The sequence below is a fragment of the Lissotriton helveticus genome, chromosome 8 (assembly GCF_964261635.1).
Source record: "Lissotriton helveticus chromosome 8, aLisHel1.1, whole genome shotgun sequence".
NCBI classification, from domain to species: Eukaryota; Metazoa; Chordata; class Amphibia; order Caudata; family Salamandridae; genus Lissotriton; species Lissotriton helveticus.
This window is the reverse complement of record NC_136069.1, coordinates 263,266,322-263,285,754: the sequence shown is the minus strand read 5'-3', so window position 1 is coordinate 263,285,754 and position 19,433 is coordinate 263,266,322. Positions and strand designations below refer to the sequence as shown.

Genomic DNA, 19,433 nt, shown 5'->3' with positions numbered 1-19,433 from the left:
GCATTCTGCACATCTTTAATCAATTAGCTATTTAAACGCAATAAACATTTAAGCAGTTCGCTGGTTAAAATAAAAGTATTTTAGCACTAGGCTAAATTTGTGTGCCATTTCCATGTATTGATAGCGTTTTACGGCTATTGCTTGGAGTACTAGCTAGGTGAGTAGGGGAAGAGGGAAGAAGGATGCGCGTGGGTCAACGACAGCTATACGAGCAGTTTCTTTAACAACCCGCAGCTACTTTCAACTATGTAACTATTCCACTGACAAAGAGCAGTTCCCATTGGCCCCTTTAAGGCAGGTTTTACTTAAAGGGTGACCTCTCCTTCAGCCTCTGCCTTTTCCCCCCCTATTGTTTACTCGGTAGCACGAGAGCAGCTTCCTTGAAGCTTGAAGTGCCGTGTGTTTCCTCTGGTGCAGGGCAGAGTGAGCACAGCCTGCAAGCTACGTGCTGCTGCCGCAGAACGGCGCGCCGCACAGGGGGAGCCGGGCAGATACAGGACACCGGGAGCACGGAGGACGTCCTGTGAAAGTCAGACTCCTCTCCGCGCACCGGAGCACGGCGGCGCTCACGGGAGGCGCGACCTTCTCTTCTCCCTGAAGAGACCCGGCGTGCATGGTGTGGGAGCTGCAGGCTGCGGGGGCAGAACCCAACCTGTCCCATCTGTGGCACACGCGGACTCCACTCAAAGAGGCAACGAAAGGGATTGGCCGGTCATTTAACGTGTTACGGGTGTGAAGCGCAGCCTGGGACTTGGATCGAAGTTTTCTGCGTGGAAAGAGAAAGGCTCGCATTTTTCGGGGAGAGGTGACCACTTTTTTACTGTCTTGTTCCCAGGAGGCTATCTGGCTGGACTGATAAGCGATCCCAATGAAACTGCTGCTGGTTCAGTGTATCGTCTTTGCAAACTTTTGCCACCATGGCATCTCCACGCAGACGGGATCGGCCAAAGCCCTGCGGTCCTCCGCTCTCAGGCGGGATGGTAAGTGCAGGCTCCTTCTGCTCGTGCTGCTGCTGTTTATTAAATCGCGCCGCTCCTCCGGAGCAGGGTCATGTTCTGAAGAGTTCTTTTTCACAAGCCTGTTTATAGAGTGTTAACGTGTCTGTCTGCCTGCATGCAGTGTCTGCTGTGCGCCGAGGAAGGACAAGAAGCGAAGACTCTAAATTTAACTCTAGACAGTTTTTTTTATCCCTTCTCTAAAATAAATTTGAAACTGTTTGGAGGGTTTCTTTCTAGACTTCTTAGTGGCACAATTCATTTTATGCATAAGGCTTTGCTGAGCTAGATAGAATGCCCTCCGCGTGGCCATCTAATATCTGTAGGCTGTGCATGCATTTGTATTGTGACGCTTTAAGTGCAGTGTGCAGGATGGCATTATTGCCCACGTCTGGCGCGCAGTGCTGTGCTTGTCGCAGGTGAGGTAGGCGCAATTCTTTTTCTGTCCCAGATAAAGGCGGTGTGTGCGTGGGTATCCCAGCTGAGTGAGGTACCCCACTTTGTCTTCGGAGACAGGTTTATTATCTCTTTGTAAAGTCACTTCATCGATTACCTATAGGCATGTGCAAAAGCTGACACAGCACCACCTCAGCAGTAGCACTGAAGTTTACCAGAACCGAGACTCGCAAATAGCGCTGTAGGCAGACTGCGGACGTCGGCCTTTAGTGGTAGGCAGCAATCTTGGAATTTATTATGAAGTGTGCGTCTGCGCGCGGGAGGGGGAGGGCATTGTTGGAACTTTCGAGATTCGAAATTGAATCATCTCCAATTAAGCACATTTGTATCAAATGTACATCGATTAAATGATGCGATTTTAAACTGAAGAATAGTTTGTGGGTAAAACCGCGAGGTATGTTTGATATTTGGCCTGTGCTCAAGGAACTCAAAACAGTTGTACAATTGACAACACATAGCAGGGGTGATTACCGAGTCACTACCGTGCGTGAGGATCCCTCCAAGTACCTTGCAGGGGGCCCCCTTAAGTTTTGTTAAGCCATTGCGACAAAGGGAAACTACAAGTTCCAACATGCTTAGTGTTCATGACTTAAAGCAAGGGCTGGGCGAAGATTATCAAGGGGTGAAGGTGGAGATGATAGGTATGCCCCTCTTATAATTAAGGCACTTGCTTGTTGTTTACGACTGAAGGTCTGCAGCATTTTGTGTTACCCACACAATGTGCACCTCAGTTGTCCTTGCTTTGGGAATTCATTGAAGGTTTATGCGGACTTGTTAAAAAGCCTCCAAAGCAAGTCGAGGCCTCAGCTGTTTTGTTCAGTGGTTAGGTGCCGTTGTAGCTTGGTGTATGTAATCCAATGCCTTTAATTTTAAGCTCAAGGGCACACATACCAAAATTCAAATTAACACCTGCTTAAAAGAGGACATGGAGGACATCTATGAGCTGCTAGAGGAAGGTCTTACAATGCTCTTTGGTGTCATTTTCATGGGTAAATAATGAATTGTTGCTCTGCAAAACGAGTCCTTCAGATGTTTTCCTAAATGTACAGTGGGTGACTGATTAGAATTGAGGACTGTTGAAGAGATTGTTCATTATTATGTTTTTCTTTGTCTAGAAAAGTCTTGACTAAGTTCTGAGGATCTTTTGGATTGTCCACTCTCAGCAATTACTTGGACAGTGTGGTGTCCACTTTCCGAGGGTTATTTATGACAAAGGCAAGACCAGAGAAACGTTTTATTTTGTACTTCTGCCATAAGTTTATTTTGTACATGCAAGTTTCCACAGTATGCGTCCAAACAGGAGCCTGGCACACATGGGTGTCGAGTCGCCAAAATACCAAATGTAGCGGAAGTAACATAACAAATCATGTGACCGTAATGACATCGCAGGGAGTGACATCATATGACCATTGACCCTGATTTTTTCCAGAAAGGTATGTCACATGACATTAACATCACAGCAATTGACATCCCTAAAGTTCAGTAATAACTGGATGATCAGCGTAACAACATAAACAGATTAAAAAAATTCAATTTCAGATACCACCTGTTAGAAATGGGATTTCTGGTTGGCTAAGGCTTTCGCCATAGCCTGGCAGAAACCACCACTCTAGTCAGGACTGGGGAGTTTCACGCCAAAGATAACCCCTGCTCACCCCCTTAGTAGCTTGGCAGGAGCAGTCAGGCTTATCCCGGAGGCAATGTGTAAAGCGTTTTGCGCACGCACACAGCAACAACATCCCAGGCACACTACAAAATGAACTCCACACAAGGTTATATAAAAAATAGCCTTTGTATTCTCATAACACATCAGAATAGTAAACACATAATATACACTGTGCCAACTGGCACTGGGCAATATTTACAAGGGAATTATTTACACCTGACAGGGCCACATGGACCACTGTCAGAACCATCACAAAGTGAACTTGGTAAAAGTGAAACAGATCATAAACGTACAACCAGTACACACTGGTAATCACTGAACCTAGTTTCAGCCTGTAACATAAACTACATTATGCACAGTCACATCATGTGGTGTTGGGTTCAAATCAGGCCTACATACTCTGCTAAACTCTCGAACACCTTAGTATAGAAGTTGGCACGGACACTGGAAAAGGTAAAAGACAATTTTATTAAGACCCCATGGGGTGGTGATACATTCCCACAGCACCCTTCGGTAATGTAAGAAGTAGCACACCGAACATCGGTGCGCGACCTCTTTTATATAGTTTAATAGCAATAAAAAGATAGGCGGTTACAAGTTACACATTTTAGGTACATATAAGGTCATTTTTGGAACACAGCCAACATGTGGGAGGAGTTTCAACAGCACTGGTCAGTTAGCATGAGCATTCCTGAAGAGTGACCAATTGGTGCGTAATGCGCATGTGCGCTTGACCAGTACTAAAAATAGCCTGTTGCCGAGCAGACTAGTGACCATGGGTATCGAGAAAGGACAAAAGGGCACACTGACCACGAGGCAGCGTGTTCATTGAAACGGAAGTCAAAGGGATTCAAAATGGCCCCCGTTCGTTTTGGTCAAGTTAACAGAAAAGACCGTGTAGCTGTGCTAAACGCTAACTCAGGAGCTGCCAAAACACGACAGACGGCCCTTTTAGCGTTTAGCAAAAGCTACCTCATAGTGGACATAGTCAGAACGTTCATCCTCAATGTTAATAGCCATAATTTTCAATACTTCATCATTGCTCAGTTTCTCTTGCTTGACATTAGTTCGTTTGGACGGAATGCAGGCTGTGATACATATAGAACATAATGTAGGGCCACATTGAATACATAGACAAAGGAAAAATAGTACTCCAATAAAAACACAGAGAATCGTTAACAATTTCCAGCCCCAAGTACTAAGCAGGGTCCAGAACCAACCAGAAAAGGTCCATGTTCCATTCTCTGGGTGGATCTCAGCAGCTATCTTGTGTAATTTTGTAATCGAATCATATACAGAAGGTGAGTTATCTGGTACGTACACGCAACAACTACTTCCGATGACGCGGCATGCTCCACCTCTATCAGCTAGTATCACATCTAGAACCATTCTATTCTGGAGCGCTACAATTCTGGTAATTTGCAATTCCTCAGTAATGTTCCCTAAAGCAGAAGCAGTTTCGTTGGCAACGGCTTCCACCACACGTGTAAGCCGCCTTATCTTTCTACTATTTAATGCATCTCCTACGAATGAAAATAACCCCAAATTGAAATCTACATATTGTTGTAAAGTGGTATCAGTCTGGTCTATTTCATCAAGGTCTATTGATCGTTTCACTCTATTCAATATGAAATCATGGTACAAAACATAATCATTGTGATACATGGGAGGAGCGATAAACACAGGTGGTAATACAAATGCTACATAACACGTTCCTAACCAACCCAATGGTAGACGATGGTATCCCTTATTTCCACAAATGAAATATGTGTTATGCGAAGCTACAAATGCAATTCCAGTTGGTGTATCAAAGGTAAGTGTAATATTACATTCACTGCGACCTACGGGGATTGTACCTTTATTTCTAATACACAAATCTTCTTTTGTATCGATGACGGTTATTATATGCATGTTCGTAACATTTATAAATCTTTGATTCGTATACACACGAGGTGTAGAAACATTGTCCGGGCGATATTCTTCCCATTCAAATTTAGTTCCTTCAGCGTGTGGATAGCCATCTTTATCGTTATAGCATATTTTATTCAACCGAAAAAGTAATCCACCTTTCGTTGGCCATCGCAAAGTAAAAAGAAGAGTGTACCAAGCATGACAAGAACCATTATGAGAAAACGGGAGAGGAATGAGTGGTGTTCCTCCCTTCTTCTGGTGTCCGGGCAACATTCCACATACCCAACAATTGGACGTGTTGGTCATGTTATGAGTATGATGCAGAATCTTAATAAAACTGTTATTCAAATAAGTCTGCCTATGTCTTTCTTCGTGAAAAGGCAGAGTGAAATGAAAATGCTCAGACGGACTTGGAGTGGTGGGCAGTAAATGTTCTCGTGCAGGAAACAACAGTTCTATAGTCCAAGCTAATACTGCGATCACCACTACGGTCAAGACAAACAAAACAGCACCAAGAATTCTCCCTTTTCGTGTCGAAGGAGATGCCATAGTTCATAAAACAATACTCTTCAAAAAGCAACACTAAGCGAGAAAAAATAAAACGATGGTTCTGAACCGAGGCTGCCGTTGATTTGTTCTCCGGGATTCAAGACGGGTGTCGCTACACTGGGCAGAACTGATCCCCCCCCCTTGATATTCCCGGCTTCCGTTTCACAAACCTCAGAGCGGTTACCAACCAGTTTCAAAAACACAAAAGGAATCTTATTTCCTGGGTCGTAGATTGTACTTCACTTTATCCGAAACAACGTGGTCCGGGAAGGCTCCCTCCAATTCATCAGGCGTGACAGCTGGGTTCTTTTCTGTATCCAAAATCTTTCTGTAGTCGGATAGCACCACAGGGCTCACCAGATCCGGAGAGACACGTCGGCAGTGCGTTGAATGAATCCACCGCTTCTTATTGGTGACTCTCACAGCAGTTCGCGTAGCCAGCAGCACTTGCTCAGGGCCATGCCATCTCGGTTCCAAACTGCTGGATCGCTCAAAGATTTTGACCATCACGTGGTCCCCAGGACGGAGATCGTGAGCCTCACCAGCGGAGTTATCAGGGAGCGCCTCTCGAACCTGTTGATGAATAGAAAGCAAATCATTTGTTAATCGTGCCAGATAATCGTTCATCATTATACAAGGCATATCATGTATCAAACGAGGTTTTGGAACTCCCCAGATATTCATAGGCCTTCCAAACACTACTTCATAGGGTGTGAGGCCAGATCGAGAATGTGGCACTGATCGAATGGACAGCAATGCCAGAGGCAAAGCGTCCGGCCATTTCAGAGATGTAGATGCCACTATCTTTGCTAGCTTCAGCTTCAGAGTTGCATTGTATCGTTCTACTAAACCTGCTGATTGCGGATGAAAGACAGCATGGAATCGTTGTTTGATTCCCAATCCTTTCAGGACATATTCCACTACTTTTCCAATGAAATGAGGGCCATTATCACTCCACATAAGTTTACAAACACCGTAGCGCGGGAAGTACTCCTTCAGTAACACCTTAGCTGTTGTCAACGCTGTATTGTCTTTCGTAGGGTAAGCCTCAATCCATTTGCTGAAGGCACACACCACTACTAGAACATACTTGAGATTATTACAGCGTTCCAGCTGGATGTAATCCATTTGTAGTACTTCGAATGGTGCAGTAGGTGGAACAAACCCACCTTTAGGAGTATAAGTCCCTTGTCCAGGATTGTGCTGCAAACATATCAGACAGGTCTGCACTACTCTCTTAGCCGTGCTAGCAATGTCAGCATTTTCCCAAACTCGTGTAAGCAATTTAGTAATTGCGAGAGCTCCAATGTGTGCCAGTCCATGTGTCATTTGCACCATTGTTTGTAAATAGGCCATGGGTAGTTTCCATCTCTCCATATCTTTACTACGCCAGCAACCCTCATCATCCAATACTCCCTCGGTGGCCCATTTCACAAGTTCTGCCTCTGATGCTGACTTCTGTATATCGAGTATTTCTTCTCTAGCATCATGCCACCGCTCAGCTTGTGACTTCACCACATACATGGGGGAATTATTTTGCAGCATAGCGGTCTCTCTCGCAATGCGATCAGCAAAAGCATTGCCCTGTCCTATTTTGTCCGTCACCTTTTTATGTGCACTGCACTTGACTATTGCAACTTTCTTTGGGCATAACAGTGCATTCAGGAGATCGCGTACCAACTCTCCATGCATGATGTGTACTCCGTGTGAAGTCAGGAATCCTCGTTCCTTCCAAAGTAGGCCAAAATCATGCACTACTCCAAAAGCGTAACGACTATCCGTGTAAATGTTCACACATAACCCAGCACTTAACTCACATGCCTTCGTTAAGGCTATCAACTCAGCCGCTTGAGCCGATTTTTGGGGTATCCGTGCTGCTTCTACCACAGTCTTAAATGTCGTGATCGCATAAGCTGCGGAAGTCGTACCATCTGGTAGCCTCACACACGACCCATCAACCCACAGTTCCCCATCCGCATCTGGAAATGGCGTATCCTGTAAATCGATACGACCCTTTGTCTGTTCCTCAGTCAGAAAAACACAATCATGTTGTTCTTCCTTCTGGGTCTCAGCAACAGGATCCGGCAGTAAAGTAGCAGGATTTAGTGCTGCACATCGTTTTAGTGTGATGTGCGGCGCCAACAACGTTAGCTCATATCCTGTCAGACGGGCACTGGTTAGATGCTGTGTTTTCGTTTGGTTTAGTAACGCATCTACCGCATGGGGAACTAGCACCAACAATTTGTGTGACAAAACTATTCCCTCACTTTGTCGTATCGCAACTGCTGTTGCTGCAACTGCTCGAAAACATCCAGGCAACCCTCGAGCCACAGGGTCGAGTACCGCCGAGAAGTATGCACAAGGCCTCTGCTTGTCTCCGTGTGTCTGCACTAACATTGACAATGCGCACCCATCCTTCTCGTGTACATATAATGTAAAAATCTTCATGTAATCAGGTGTACCTAACACTGGTGCAGAACAAAGAGCTTGTCTCAATTGCTCAAAAGCATTCTGACATTCATCCGTCCATTCAATGGGAATCGGTGTATCTTTAGACAACAATGCTAACAATGGTTTAACGACATGTGAAAAACCCAGTATCCATTGCCTACAAAAAGACGTCAGACCTATAAAGGCGCGAACATCCTTCTGAGTGCGAGGGACTGGAGTATCTAGGATTGCTTGAATTCGATCTGGTGTCAATGCACGGCCCTCCTTAGACAAAAGATGACCGAGGTAGGTCACCTTTGGTCTACAATATTGCAGCTTTTTCTTCGAAACTTTATGTTTATGTTTGGCCAGGAAGGAAAGCAAAGCAAAGGTGCTCTTCTCACATTGTTCTGGCGTGTCTGCAGCAAGTAAGATATCGTCTACATATTGAATGAGAACCACTCCCTCTTGTAAGTCAAAAGAATCAAGCTGTCTTTTTAATGCTTGACTATAAATGCTAGGACTTTCAGTATAGCCTTGAGGAATTCGACAGAATCTGTACGATTTATTATTTAATGTAAAGCCGAATAGATATCTACTGTCAGGATGTACAGGGATCGAAAAGAAGGCATTCTTCAAATCGATAACTGTAAAAGTAGTTGCCGTCGATGGAACCAACGTAAGCAACGTGGTGATGTCAGACACCACTGGGTACTGAGGCACTACTATCTTGTTTATTTCCCTCAAATCAATAATGAAACGGTAAACCTTAGCATCTGTATCTCTTTTAAGAATGGGTAAAATTGGGCTATTGCAAACATTGTAGGGAACTTCCTCAACTACTCCTGCAGAAATCAAATCATTTACAATGTGTATCAAAGCAAGTTCACCTTCTCTAGAAATCTTATATTGTGGGACACGTGGTAAAGATACTCCCTCCTTTACAGTAATTCGTACTGGAGGGATTAACATCTGCCCCACATCCGTGTCAGAAGTGGCCCATAACGTATTTGGTAAGGAGGCCAATACTTCAGATTCATGGAGAAAACACACTCGCTCAAAGTCTGGGTAATTTTCATTCAGCACAACTCGCACTCCTTCTGGGGCACAGCGAATAGTAGCTCGAAAGTGTTTTAACATATCGAGTCCAATAATATTATCGGGTGTATTTGGGGACAACAAAAAGGGACAAGGGGCAGCAAATTTATCAACATGAAATGCAACAGGTTGAGACAGTGGGCTAGAAGTAGGTGTTCCATCGAACCCTATTGCTGTAATTACCTCGCCAGACAGGGGAGCCCTTGGAACCAAGTGTTTGGACAAAGCGCTACGAGTAGCTCCTGTATCGACCAGAAATTGATCAGTAGAACCCAAAACATGTGCTTCTATGTATGGACCCCTCTGATCAACTGGTACCTCAACCGATTCCACACCCCATCCTACGCAATCCTATGCGTAATGCTCATCCCGTGGTTCAGCAGGATCACCCTCATTTATCTGATATTGATTGCGGTTATCAAACGTATTATAATCTGACTGACCACGACCCCTTGCTCCATATCCTCCACGGTCATTCATGCCATAACCTCCTCGATCATTCGTGCCATAACCTCCTCTTGACCCTCCATAATAATTCCTAGATCTCCCACTTCCTCGTCCCCTCAAATTACGCTGCTCTCGAAACACCGGACAGTCTGCAATCCAATGCCCAAACTGTTTGCAGTATGCACATTGATTCACAGAAATGTCAGAACGAGGGGGAGGAGCATTACTGTATGATCCTCGCCCTCCTCTACTGGTCCCTCTCGTAGCCTGAACCTGAGCTAACATTACCTTCGTCTTCAATTCCTTCGCCTTCTTTTCACTACTTTCTTTCGCCTCCAATTCCTGTCTTTCATAATATTGAGCCATAGTCAATAAAGAAGCAGGGGTTGCTGTGGTCCATGAACTTTCACTCGCTTTTAATCGTTTCGCAATCTCCGGTAGGAGATTAGCTACATACTTATCAACGAATAGATGCCTGCCAGTATCTTCTGTCAATAATTGACCACTGTAATCATGGAACGCTTCCTCGAAGCGAGAGAAAAAATCAGAAACTGATTCATCCGCTTTCTGCTTACACGATGCTAATATAGTCCAATCAATCTTTTTAGCGGGAGCAAGAGTCTTTAATTTTGTTAGTATGGCACCTGGAAGGTCTAATATTAATTTACACGGTTTACATGCTGGTTCTCTATCTAAGTCAGCCTGAACAATATCTTTCCAAGTGGCCCCGAGAGTCGTCTGGTCATCAAACCTACGAATTACTCTCCACATATCAGGGGGCAATATCAACCCGAAAAATAGATCAATATCAACTAACGTCATGATACATGAAGAAATTGCACTTTCAACATTTTCATAAAAAGCCGCAGGGTTTTTACGGGGATCAGGTAACGCATTCTTAAGCGCCATAACATCTGCTCTATTCCAAGGCGTATAAACCCAATTATATACAAAGTACCCTTTCGCGTCTTTGGAGCTTTTATCATCATCTGTGCCATCCCCTTTATGAGGGACATATAAGGGCGCAGCTTCTCGCATAGGTCTAACATTAATCGCAGCGATCTTATCTGTTTCAAAGATAGGGCATTCTTTGGATATCCCCGTTGCTCCGGACGTAGACGAATTCTTCGACTTTTCCAACTCCCGTAGCCGTGTCGACTCATTACGCAGTTCAAGCAAACGCTTGAAGAAGTCGTCCGCATCTGAAAGAACAAAAAGACCTTTACGAAAATTCTCACGATCCTTGGATATCTCCTTAGGTTCTAACTCGAGAGAATATTTTCTATATCGCTCAACAACTTCATCTCCAAAATGATCTAAAAAATACAGTCGTTCCTTATCAGACCACTGTTCCATTTGTTTAGTAACATCAGAAACAGTAACAGTATTACTATTTAGCTTTCGCGCAATCGAGCGCAATTCCGTAGCTCGTTCCGTATATAACCTGGTACGCTGTGTTCGATCACTATCCTCGTCCGAGTCCTCGTTCGGAGCCGTAGGTGCGACGTACGGAGGCGGACAACGATCTAGTAATGAAAAATCATCCGTTTCATTAGTAAGGACTGGATAGAGAGGACGCCTGATAGGGAATTGACCATTAACCTGTAGATTACGTTCTCGTCTCTCCCTCTCTTTCTTTTCCTGTAATTCCTTCTCCTGTAGCTGTAAAGCTTTGTCATGTGCAGCCTTCCGCTGCACTTTCTCCGCCAAGGCTTCCTCACGCTTCGCTCGTTCACGCACCTCTTTCTCCCACGTACGCACACAATCAAACATATCTTGTCTAGACCTTCGCTGAAACAAGCACTGCTCTACATATTGTACCTTTCGAAGGTCAAACGACCCATATAGTGGCCACTGTAATTCACGATCAGTCTTAGTATACTTATGCCATAATGTACTATACATTATAGGTGGAATACCGTATTTAACATACATTTCACGATTTGGAGTCCCCTCTGGGGGAGCCGGCTGTTTTTCACTTAATCGATAATTGGTACCATTTTCAGAACAGCACATCCTACGGAGTGTGCTAAAAACAGGCATGTTTCAAAAAGTACCACGAAACCGCGATACTACAAAATGACACCTAACACGGTGCACTATTCAAATCAAATAAATCAGAGAAATATCCCTACATGCCTGCCTATGTGAGGTGCACTTCACATATTCAAATTCATAGATTCAAAACGTTAGCTAACAAATTCAAATTCAAAATCGAAGTTTCAAAAAGCCACAGTAAGTGTCAGTAGACTACCTCACCACTCAAAAGCTTACCAATTTTCTTTTCAAACGTCCAAAGTCCAACTGCCAAGTTCTGTGGTCGAATCAGCCAAAACGGCACATCACGACAATCCAAGATCAGAATCTCAGTCGAGGACCGGCGCCACCTGGAAGGTCAGATCGGAAGGACGGGAAAACACACCGTGGGTGCCGAGACTCGGGTCACTCAATGGCAGCGATCGCGTCCATGGCGAGTTTCCTAACCTTCGTCACGACCTTTCCTTCGGGCATCCGAGTCGCCGATGAGTCCCTTCGTGGTCGCCAATTGTGGTGTTGGGTTCAAATCAGGCCTACATACTCTGCTAAACTCTCGAACACCTTAGTATAGAAGTTGGCACGGACACTGGAAAAGGTAAAAGACAATTTTATTAAGACCCCATGGGGTGGTGATACATTCCCACAGCACCCTTCGGTAATGTAAGAAGTAGCACACCGAACATCGGTGCGCGACCTCTTTTATATAGTTTAATAGCAATAAAAAGATAGGCGGTTACAAGTTACACATTTTAGGTACATATAAGGTCATTTTTGGAACACAGCCAACATGTGGGAGGAGTTTCAACAGCACTGGTCAGTTAGCATGAGCATTCCTGAAGAGTGACCAATTGGTGCGTAATGCGCATGTGCGCTTGACCAGTACTAAAAATAGCCTGTTGCCGAGCAGACTAGTGACCATGGGTATCGAGAAAGGACAAAAGGGCACACTGACCACGAGGCAGCGTGTTCATTGAAACGGAAGTCAAAGGGATTCAAAATGGCCCCCGTTCGTTTTGGTCAAGTTAACAGAAAAGACCGTGTAGCTGTGCTAAACGCTAACTCAGGAGCTGCCAAAACACGACAATCAGGCACGAATTACATTATGCTCCACCTCACCAGCATAAACACATTATGCGATCGATCACAAGTCTAAACACATTAGACCCTAACCTCCTAAGCATAACTCACATTAGGGGAATACATCACACAGTGAAACATAATCTCACTAGCATAAACCAAGTTCAAGTTCAAGTTCAAAAAGCTTTATTCGAAATGTAAAAACAAGTCATAAAAGCATACAAGACAATCACAATCATAAAAATTCATTCTGGTTACAAAGTAAAAAAAGAACCAATATTAAAAATCCATATGTACAATGTTTTTAAAACAAGTGGGATGAGGCATTCAATTGGAGCAGATAAATTAATCGTGAAAGGGACATCATCATTAATATACAACTTATTCGGAGGTAATGGCCCGTCTTATTTTCATTATTGCCTTTAGGTACATCATTACAGTATTAATCGTGTAGTGATCTTCCTGGGACCGCAATTTATTATATGCTTCTCTCGATTTTCTTATGCCCCATTTTAACAAAAGAGGCCTTAGTATTTGTCACCTTGGGTATAGATATAAAGTGCAATATAAAGTGCAGTGAATGTTGGATTGAAATGATGTCTCATCACAGGGGCAGATGAGTTTGACCTTGGACCAATCATTACATCTTGGGAGAGTAATAAATCTAAAAAATGTTTCAAGTTGAAAAGATGTTAGAATCCTACGATCGAAAAAGGATTGATCAACAACAAGATACAGCTGGATGTTACTATGCAATGTCACTTCATCGTGATTTATAACTGATATCTTGGACCTTTGGCTTTTCCACCTAATCGATTCACAGTGCTCGACTAGAGATTTTTTTAGACTGGATCTGGAAACAAAGTCCATTGTAAGTGGATTAGAGAAATATTCTGGGTATCCAATATCAGAGCAAAAGTTCTTAATGTAGGTGAGCCATGTGATGTGTTTTACCCCACTACATTGCAGACAAGAATGCACCCCTGTCTTACCCCTCTACGGATAGGGAAAATATTAGAGCATTCACCCTTTTTGCCAAATCTCACACGGGCACCTGCCCCAAAATAAAGTTCTTTGATAAAAAGTTCTAATCCTGATATCTAGGCCCATATCATCTAAGATTTGCCACAGGATATCATGCCTCACACAATCAAAAGCAGAACTAAGGTCTACGTATGTTACATATAAGTTGACCTTTTTGGCATGTATATACTTTGACATTATGAGGGCAAGATTTAATCCTTGTTCAATTGTTCCCTTTCCTTTAGTAAAACCATATTGCATTGTGGATAGTATGTCCTTTTCCTCAAGCCATTCCTGTATCCTGGTAAGAATGATCCTGCCTGCTGTTTTCATTAGGCCATCTAAAAGCGAAATAGGCCTATAGCAGGCAGGATCATTTCTATCCCCTTTTTCTGTATATAGGGACCAGGATGGCCTCTTGCCAAGTCTTAATGAAGCCTGCTTTACTAGAGGAATTGAGAACATTTGTAAGAATTGGGCCCCAGAGGTCAGGAAAATTTTTAAAAACATCTATTGGTACTTTATCCGGTCCAGGAGCTTTCGCAGCTGAACTTTCTTTTAAGGCTTTTTGAACTTCATCCAAGTTAAAAGAAATATCTATTGGAAAACTAGAATCCTCTTTTTCATTTATAGGTTTTGTAGGGATATGATCATCTGAAGGAATAGTGATACTATATAGTGTCTGGAAATGTTGGACCCATTCCTGTGCAGAAATTGCGTTGTCTATTGAAGGGCCTGAACGCTCATGAAAAAAGGGGGCGTTTACGGCCTTCCAAAAGGCAACATTGTCCCTTTTTTTACACGCATCATATAGATTGACCCAGGCTTTTAATTTCAATTCCTTTTTCCTAGAGATTAGTGCAAGGCGGTAATTCCGTCTAGCATTTCTAATCTCTGATCTCTTGGGTGAACTACTATGCAAGATATTTTTTAATGTGGTAAGGGCACTTCTACAATTTTTATCGAACCATCCGTGGGAGGCTTTTTTCGTATTACGGTGGGTCCTTAGGAGAAGATCTTTAATTTTACCACAGATATGACAGAAGGATCTGAGGACAGTTAATGGTTCCTCATCTAGAGACAGGCAAATATTAAAATCATCCAAGGTAGAACTAATCAAATTTTTAATAAAATATTCTGGGATTACCTTTTCCCATTTAATCGTAAAGCCATTTTTTTGCCCAAGAATCGGAGTGACATCATAACATGTGTCAGGGGATTGGAGTTGGTTACTACGGTCAAAATTATAAGTAACCAGGATAGGGAAATGGTCACTCATGGGAGAATCAAGGGTGCACCACTCAATTACCTGGGCTGAATACCGTGTAGAATATAGAGCAAAATCAATTGTTGAATTTGCTCCTCTTCCATTAAAGGTAGGGGTGAACGCTTTAGGTGGGTTGCAACGCTCGTTTGTAAAAGCCAGTGAGTAATGGCCCATCATTCTATTCATTAAATCCCCGAACTTCGTGTGACAGAAATGATAGTGCGTTATCCCATGTTCTTCTCCCTCCAAACCACACACTCCTTTTGGACTCAAGGGGCACAGGGAGCAATTAAAATCGCCCACCCAAATAATTGTCATATCCCCGTGTAGTCGCTCTTCAATGGAAGTAAGAGTGGCATCCAATTTCTTGACCACATTGTCCACTTCTAATGATGGAATATTATTGTAAAAGTTTATAATTAATACATTTTTCTGGGAGCCCCATGTGGAGACAAGTATTTGAAAGTAATTATCACCCAGAAGATCTTTTAAAATAGTTGGACCCGTAGTTATTGAGGTATATATGGCTAATCCTCCCTTCGGCCTACCTCTTCTGCTGGCTACAGCAGGGGTAAAAAAGGTTTTGTACCCCAATATATGAGATGCCTCAGTTGCCCAAGTTTCCTGGATGGCAATCACAGGATGGATTGTTGTGATGGCCTGCCAGTGTAGATCATCTATCTTTCCCGCTATACCTGCCACATTCCATGAAATCACAGATGACAAAGTTTCAGTGCCTGTCAGGGGAGACAAGACGTTTTGAGGGGTTTGAGATTGTTCGCTATAACTAACTTGAGGGGATGGTTCATGAATTAAATTCTCCAAGAATACCGATAATGGTTGATCTAATATTTGAGGAGCTACAGCATGTAATGGTAATTTGGGACTGGGTATGGGGGAGAGAGGTCCCTGGGTACGTCAATCTACAGAGTCTAATCCCAACAGAGCATGATATCTATTTGATAAGGAAGGTGAATAGTAATAATCCTCATATTGATGTATCTGATGAGTGGACTCCTGATGACGCTTCGGAGATACCAATGTCCTGGGGTAGAAGTATGTTAATTGCTGGAGTTGAATACCCAGGTTGTCTCCCTCCTGATACCACTCATTTAAATGGTTCATTACTCTGTAGTCTCTAAAATTGATGATTATGACATCCCCACTGATGTCCTTTGGTCTAACACCCAACCATTTTGCCCTTCTAACATGGAGAATATCCCCATTTATATTTGGTGGAAGTGGTCAGTTCTTTTTGAGCCAGTGTATTGTTTTGTTTTTGAGGCTCCCATAGTCCTCATAATTGTTAGAGAGAAGTTCAGGGACCCCGCTTAGTATGGCAACGAATGGAGCTGATTCTGGGGGAAGGGTAATTTGAATTTCCCGTTTCGGTCTATTACCTTGAGTTTTTTGGGCTGTTGCAGTGTTCTTAGTCACTACAATGTTAGGGTTATTTTTGGGGCGAAGAGCATCTATTGAGTTTTTATTAAGATCTTTACAAAGAGTGTCTGCCCTTCTAATTTCCACCCCTGCCTTAGTCAGACGTTGTTGGGTTTCGGCCAAGGTTGCTGTTGTTAATTTGGGACTGAGCTGTTTGTGGTTGCCCCGACCCTGTTTTTTCAGAGGTAGATTTCGACTTCTGTTCAACTATCCCTATCTTGGATACAGGTCTAATAGGTTTTTCCTGAGGGGCTGAGCTAATGGTAGGTTTCCTGCCTGCTGTGGTCTTATCTGTCTGCTTCATGAGTTCTCTGGTCAGATCTACATTAGTTTGTGTGGTTGTCTCTAGTTCACTGAGTTTTTCTGATATGATTTTTCATCGATGAACTAGCGGTAGTATTAAAGATGTGACCAAATGTTCAAATTTCTCAACCAGCTCTTTTATTGGGGCAGGCTGTGTTACTGGTTCATTGATGGTGTTTATTTCATTGGGAATAGGCTTTTCTAGAGTGTTCTTAGAGAGCCTACTTATGTAGTCCGCTCTCTTCCTTACTTTAGCCCTTCTACCTTGATGGATTTCTGCCTCCCGCTTCCTCTTCCTAAGCTCAGGTCGGTTCTTAATGTTTACAGTTGTAATAGTGGTCTTTTGTGGTTTTTGCGGTTGTAGTAGTTGGAGCGAGGGCTCCTCAAATAGGACCTCGTTACCCACTAGATCTATGATAGGGATAGGTGAGGTAATTTTGTCACGTAACTGAAAAGGGATACTGATATCTGCCAAAGTTTCCCTCGGGACTGGAGAGTATTGGGAAGGACTAATTTTCTTTGCAGTTTCTACAGGGTCCATAATATCATTAATCAAGGAAGGGGATAGGACCGTGGAGTGCAAGGAGGGAAGATTCGTGTTACTAGTTTCCTTTTGTGAGGCTTGTGAGAAAAGTTCAGATGGAATCGGGGGATACATGGGAGCGATACAAAAGATGGCAAAAGATAGGAATCCTGGGAAATGTTAGTAGTGTCAAGTGAATTAATAATGGAGAGAGGGGGTAATGACCCAGCAGGTAGCGATAAGCGTCTTTCAGTGGGTTTTATCGCAGTTGTCACCGCTCCTATAGTCCTTTGCAGCATGCGATCAATGGCAGTAAGAGTTTGTAAGTTATTTTTGGACGGTTTAACTGCTTTGGCAGGAGGCATGATGACTAGGATGAAATTAGCTAACACAGATAGTCCTGACAGATCACCTCTTACTTACTCAAAACGTGTTAGCTGTTCTCAGTAGAGGGATGCAGTCTCCAGAGGCCAAAGGGGGTGGCTCAGCCCAGCCTCCTACGGCCCCTGAACGGCCACAAAACGGCCGGCCCTTTGCCCGGGCTTTGCCCGGCGCTCTCGCGCAGCGAGGGACTGGCGCAGTTATATTGGGATTCTAAAGGCGGCCAGGGGGCGGGGCTAACAGGGGGCGCAGACCAGCTGACAGGGGTCAGGCAGGGACTCCTGGGAGAGCGAGTCCCTGCAGCGCAACACTCCTGTGCTGATGAAGAAGCCTCTCCGCCCAAACACAATCCAGAACCCGGGGCAGTATCTCCAGGCGGCGTCTCAAATTGCGCAGCGGCGAAACTCGGGTAGGTTACAGCGTTCCACAAAGGTCTCCTTGGATATTTACAAGAGCTCCCACTTGCACCAGGGAGGAAAGTCTGTTTTGTAGGTGTGTGCCGGCCGGGGGGCGGGGCTAACAGGGGGCGCAGACCAGCTGACAGGGGTCAGGCAGGGACTCCTGGGAGAGCGAGTCCCTGCAGCGCAACACTCCTGTGCTGATGAAGAAGCCTCTCTGCCCAAGCACAATCCAGAACCCGGGGCAGTATCTCCAGGCAGCGTCTCAAACCGTGCAGCGGCACCCACGAAGCGGGTGCGGCCAGTCGTTGCGGCGAAACTCGGGTAGGTAACAGCGTTCCACAAAGGTCTCCTTGGATATTTACAAGAGCATAAACCATGATATGCCAACCAACCTCATAATCATAAAAGACCACATTTAGAGGTATAACAGGGTGCGTAAAACATACTAAATGCATTACATTTCCTAGCACCACATCACATTAGAACATAAATCACATTAGGGCCTGGCACCCTATAAATCTACCAGTCCCCCTGGCCAACTGGCCATCTCCCAAAAAGGGCGCTCAAATGGCCTGTGTCCAGAATGTCAGGGCGAGCTGCCAATGCAGCGAAATCCAATTGCGCCACTGCGCAAACCTAAATGGTGCAGCTGGCACTAAGTGCTGCGCAGCTGTGTCAGGGGCAAAGGAGTGCAACTCACTCTTAACTCAGACATGCCCCCAAAGTCAAGAGAGGCCTAAACATTGCAGCTGCCCACTACTTGCTGGGCAGCTGGGGATCTCCGCATGAGGCCTGGCACCACTGTGCCTCTTCTGTCCCTCTCAGGGACTCTCTTAGTAACTGCAAAAACATGGGCACCACTGTGCCACACCACGGGGGAAAACATGACCCCTCTGGGCCCTCTAGGAAATATTTGTGCCCATCGTTGGAGCCCGCAGGCTAAGAAAACCAATCAGCAAAAAGAACCATGGTGCCTTCAGGCCCCCCATGGGACCTTGAAAATAACATTGCCCCGGGTTGGAGCCATCTGGCGCTTAAAATGAATATGCCCACAACTGGGCCAACCACGGGCCCCTGGGCCCAGGAAATAACTATGCCCATCATTGGAGCGGCCCACTGCACACCTGGGGCCGCTCTAACTCTGTCTTCAATCGGCACCAACACCACGGAGAGGCCCACACTTACCGGACTCTCCAGGCACTTCTCTGCTCTGCTCTTCGCCCGGTCTCTCTCCTGGGACCGGGACTTCACCATGGAGCCTGGAGGCTCCATCACTCCTCTCTTCAGCGCTGGGGGAAACTCGGCCCGGGGAGCTCTTGATGTTCTGGTAGTGCTCTTCTCTTGTGCCCTCACAACGCGGGGTTCTCTCTCCATCATGAGAGCCCCGCTGACCGGCCTCACCTCCTCACCCGGGCAATGCGGCAGCACC

At 44.7% G+C, this 19,433-nt stretch overlaps 1 protein-coding gene across 1 annotated transcript in view; it reads left to right on the top strand.

Moving 5' to 3' along the window:
- Nucleotides 1–466: 466 nt before the first annotated feature.
- PDGFD (platelet derived growth factor D) overlaps nucleotides 467–19,433 on the top strand; it is a 968,283-nt gene continuing 949,316 nt past the window's right edge. Inside the window, exon 1 of the mRNA XM_078657021.1 lies at nucleotides 467–980. Coding sequence (XP_078513147.1) covers nucleotides 869–980 — 112 coding nt within the window. The 5' untranslated portion in view covers nucleotides 467–868. The remainder of the gene's footprint in view (nucleotides 981–19,433) is intronic.